The sequence below is a fragment of the Nicotiana attenuata genome, chromosome 6 (assembly GCF_001879085.1).
Source record: "Nicotiana attenuata strain UT chromosome 6, NIATTr2, whole genome shotgun sequence".
NCBI lineage: Eukaryota > Viridiplantae > Streptophyta > Magnoliopsida > Solanales > Solanaceae > Nicotiana > Nicotiana attenuata.
Window position 1 is genome coordinate 89988784 of NC_031994.1, and position 3322 is coordinate 89992105.

At 32.8% G+C, this 3322-nt stretch overlaps 1 protein-coding gene across 1 annotated transcript; it reads right to left on the reverse strand.

Moving 5' to 3' along the window:
* LOC109228093 (uncharacterized mitochondrial protein AtMg00810-like) lies at window positions 1750-2906 on the reverse strand. Its single transcript, XM_019393270.1, has 2 exons — window positions 2559-2906; window positions 1750-2499 (listed from the first exon to the last, which is right to left on the reverse strand). Exons 1-2 carry the CDS (start codon window positions 2904-2906, stop codon window positions 1750-1752), a joined length of 1098 nt encoding a protein of 365 aa, XP_019248815.1.

Consider the following 3322-nt stretch of genomic DNA (forward strand, 5'->3'; position numbering starts at 1 on the left):
TTTTAGTCTATTGTTGAAATTATTTCATAGTTTTCTTTTGCCTTTATCTAATCAGCCTAAATAGGTGCTCACCCGACCACTTAAATTAAAAAATTGAATGATGTGTAATTTATATATAATCCATGTATAATATGTGTATAATCGTGTGTTGTCGGTATATCATCTATTTATATTAGCTATAAAAAGTAGACAATAAATATGGCCGAATATTATGTACATATTCCATAAGATTTCGGTTTTTTGACTTTATCCATGATAAAACTTCTATTATAATAATTTTAAAGCTCTCTACTAATGTTCAAAAATATCTTATCTTTTTATTATCTTTGAATTAAAAAAAGTAAAGAGTTTTTTCGAAATAATTTGTTTGCATTTTAAAAGAAATTATTTCACGTCATACCAATTTTTTCTTTATATATACTCTTTGTTACACTTAAAAGTCGCTATAGAAACTATCAATTAGAAACCAATTTATCTCTTGTTGAGTTTGAAAAAAATATCTTTCACATAATTTAATGATTCCAAACTAATATTCTTCAACGAATAAAATATTATACCCTTGCAATATTGGCTTGACTACAGCTAAATGAAGGGGTTTCAGCTTATACCCTTCAATTCCTTGAATGTGCTAAATTGAAATTAATGATAGCAATTGTATAGCCAAAGTTATGTTATTTGTTTGATGTCCATTTATGCAAATTGACTCTTCTAACAAATATTCTTCAAGAAGAAAAAAGAAACAACTTCTTTTTGTTTTTTAATATTGATTGATTTTGTGATATTTATTTCTCCAGCATGTATGTTTACTTTATTATATATGTAAGTAAACTTTTATTTTGTTTGTAAATTCTTTTTTGTTATTTAGATAAATATAGACGTGTACCCTATATATTACATTTATTTTAAAAGAATTTCGTTTTATTCAATAGCTACAGTGTTTCAAAGAACTATANTTTTAAAAGAATTTCGTTTTATTCAATAGCTACAGTGTTCCAAAGAACTATACTTATAGGATTTTAAATGTGAAAGAGTTTTATAGTTATATGGAGTAGTTTTTTATTATTTATTTATTTGCTAGAGGCGAAGTAGTATTTAAATAATTATAAAAAATAATAAAAGTTCCTAACGTGATTGCATATGATCATTAACCGAATTAAGTATGATAACATGATTAAAAAAAAGATAAATTTTATTTTTAATTTAAATTCGAATTTTAGAATTTTATCTATAAATTCAAAATTATACATACATATATATATATATATATATATATATATATATATATATATATATGTATAATAGTCCAATATAGAATAAAGTTACCATATACTGTTGACATTTATTAGGTTGTCACTTGGCTTAACCATAATGTCAATTATATATGGTAACTTTCTTGCTTTAATATATATATATAGATTGGTTTCACTTTCTTAATGCACAAAATGAGCGTTACTTTTGTCAAAATAGCAGAGAGAATGAAGAAGATGAGCTCACCTCGAGTGAGCTCTAATGACGGATAAGAAATGCCCTAGATGAGAGAACTTCTGGAAAGTTCCTTTTCATTACAGAATGAGCTGAAAGCTCAAACTCATAGAGAAAAATACAAAAAATGAATACAACCCTGTATAGATATCTACACCTATTTATACTACATACACTACTCTACTAAGTACAACTAGCAGAATACTACACAACTAACTTGATAATAATAAATATACACACGTGTCTTAATAACCCCCCCCCCCCCCTTCAAGTTGGAAGGGAGGAACTCACAGCCAACTTGCTACGTAAATTGCAATGTTTCATTCCTGTGAGAGGTTTGGTGAATATATATGCCAGTTGCTCATTCGTGGAAATGTAGTGCAATGTAATAAGCCCCTCGTGTACTTGACCTCTCACAAAATGGCAGTCCACTTCTATATGTTTTGTGCGTTCATAGAATACAGGGTTCTTGGCTATATGGAGTGATGCTTGGCTATCACAGAAGATTGGCACATGGACTGTTAAGGAAGGTGTCAACTCTATGAGTAGCCTGAGTAACCACACCAATTCTCCCACAACCTGTCTAGCAGCTCTGTATTCTACTTCTGCTAAGGACAGTGAGATAGTGTGTTGCTTCTTAGATTTCCAACCGATAGGTCCATCACCCAGCAATACAACATATCCACTAACTGATTTTCTTAAATCAGGGCAGGCTGCCCAGTCTAAATCACAAAAAGCTCGAATCTTGTAATCTTGTTTGTTGGATAAAAAGATCCCCAAGTTTGGATCACCTTTGAGATACCTTAGTACATGATATGCAACTTTCAAGTGTGGCTCCCTAGGACTCTGCATGTACTGACTCAAATGCTGCACACTATTGGATATATCAAGCCTTGTGTTAGTCAGGTAATTTAGCTTTCCCACTAGTTTTCTGAAGTGTGAAGGATCAGGCAATAGAGACCCCTCATCTACACTTAGCTTACTTGAGGGATCTAGTGGAGAGGTCAACGCAGAATACTTGTACAATCAAATTCTGATAGCAGATCCATAGTGAATTTCCTTTGTGATATTAATACTCCATCATCCTTGTACAAGATTTCTAGTCCCAGGAAATAATGAGGTCTTCCCATGTCCATTATTTTGAAAGTCTTGTGCAAGTAAGCCGCCAGTGCTTCTATTTCTTGTAAATCAGTCCTTGTCACTAGGACATCATCTACATAAACAGCTACAAATACTACTGAAGTGCCATATTTCTTGTAAAACAAGGAATAGTCTAGTAAAGAGTGTGTGTATTCCCTGGAACAGAATGCTTCAGTTAACTTCTCATACCATTGCCTGCTTGCTTGCTTCAATCCATATAAGGACTTGTTCAATTTGCATACCAAACCTAGCCTATCTACAGCTAAACCTGGGGGTACTTCCATGTATACCTCTTCATGAAGATCCCTATGGAGGAATGCATTATTCACATCCAATTGGAAAATCTCTCAGTCTTTCTTTACTGTTATCCCAGTTAGAGCCCTAACAGTTGTCTTTTTCACTACTGGTAAAAAAGTTTCTGTATAATCTACCCCTGCCTGCTGAATATATTCCTTTACTACTAGCCTTGATTTCAATCTCTCTAAGCTTCCATCTGCCTTGTGCTTCACCTTGTATACCCACTTACATCCTATTGCCCTTTTTCCAACTGGAAGCGGCACTATGCTCCAAGTATGATTAGCATAAAAAGCTTCAAACTCCTGATTCTTAGCTGCCTGCCAAAACAGGATCAGCAGCTGCCTCCTCATATGAACTGGGCTCAGTCTCATGGGAAATGGTTCTGGTCAGTTGCTGACTATCA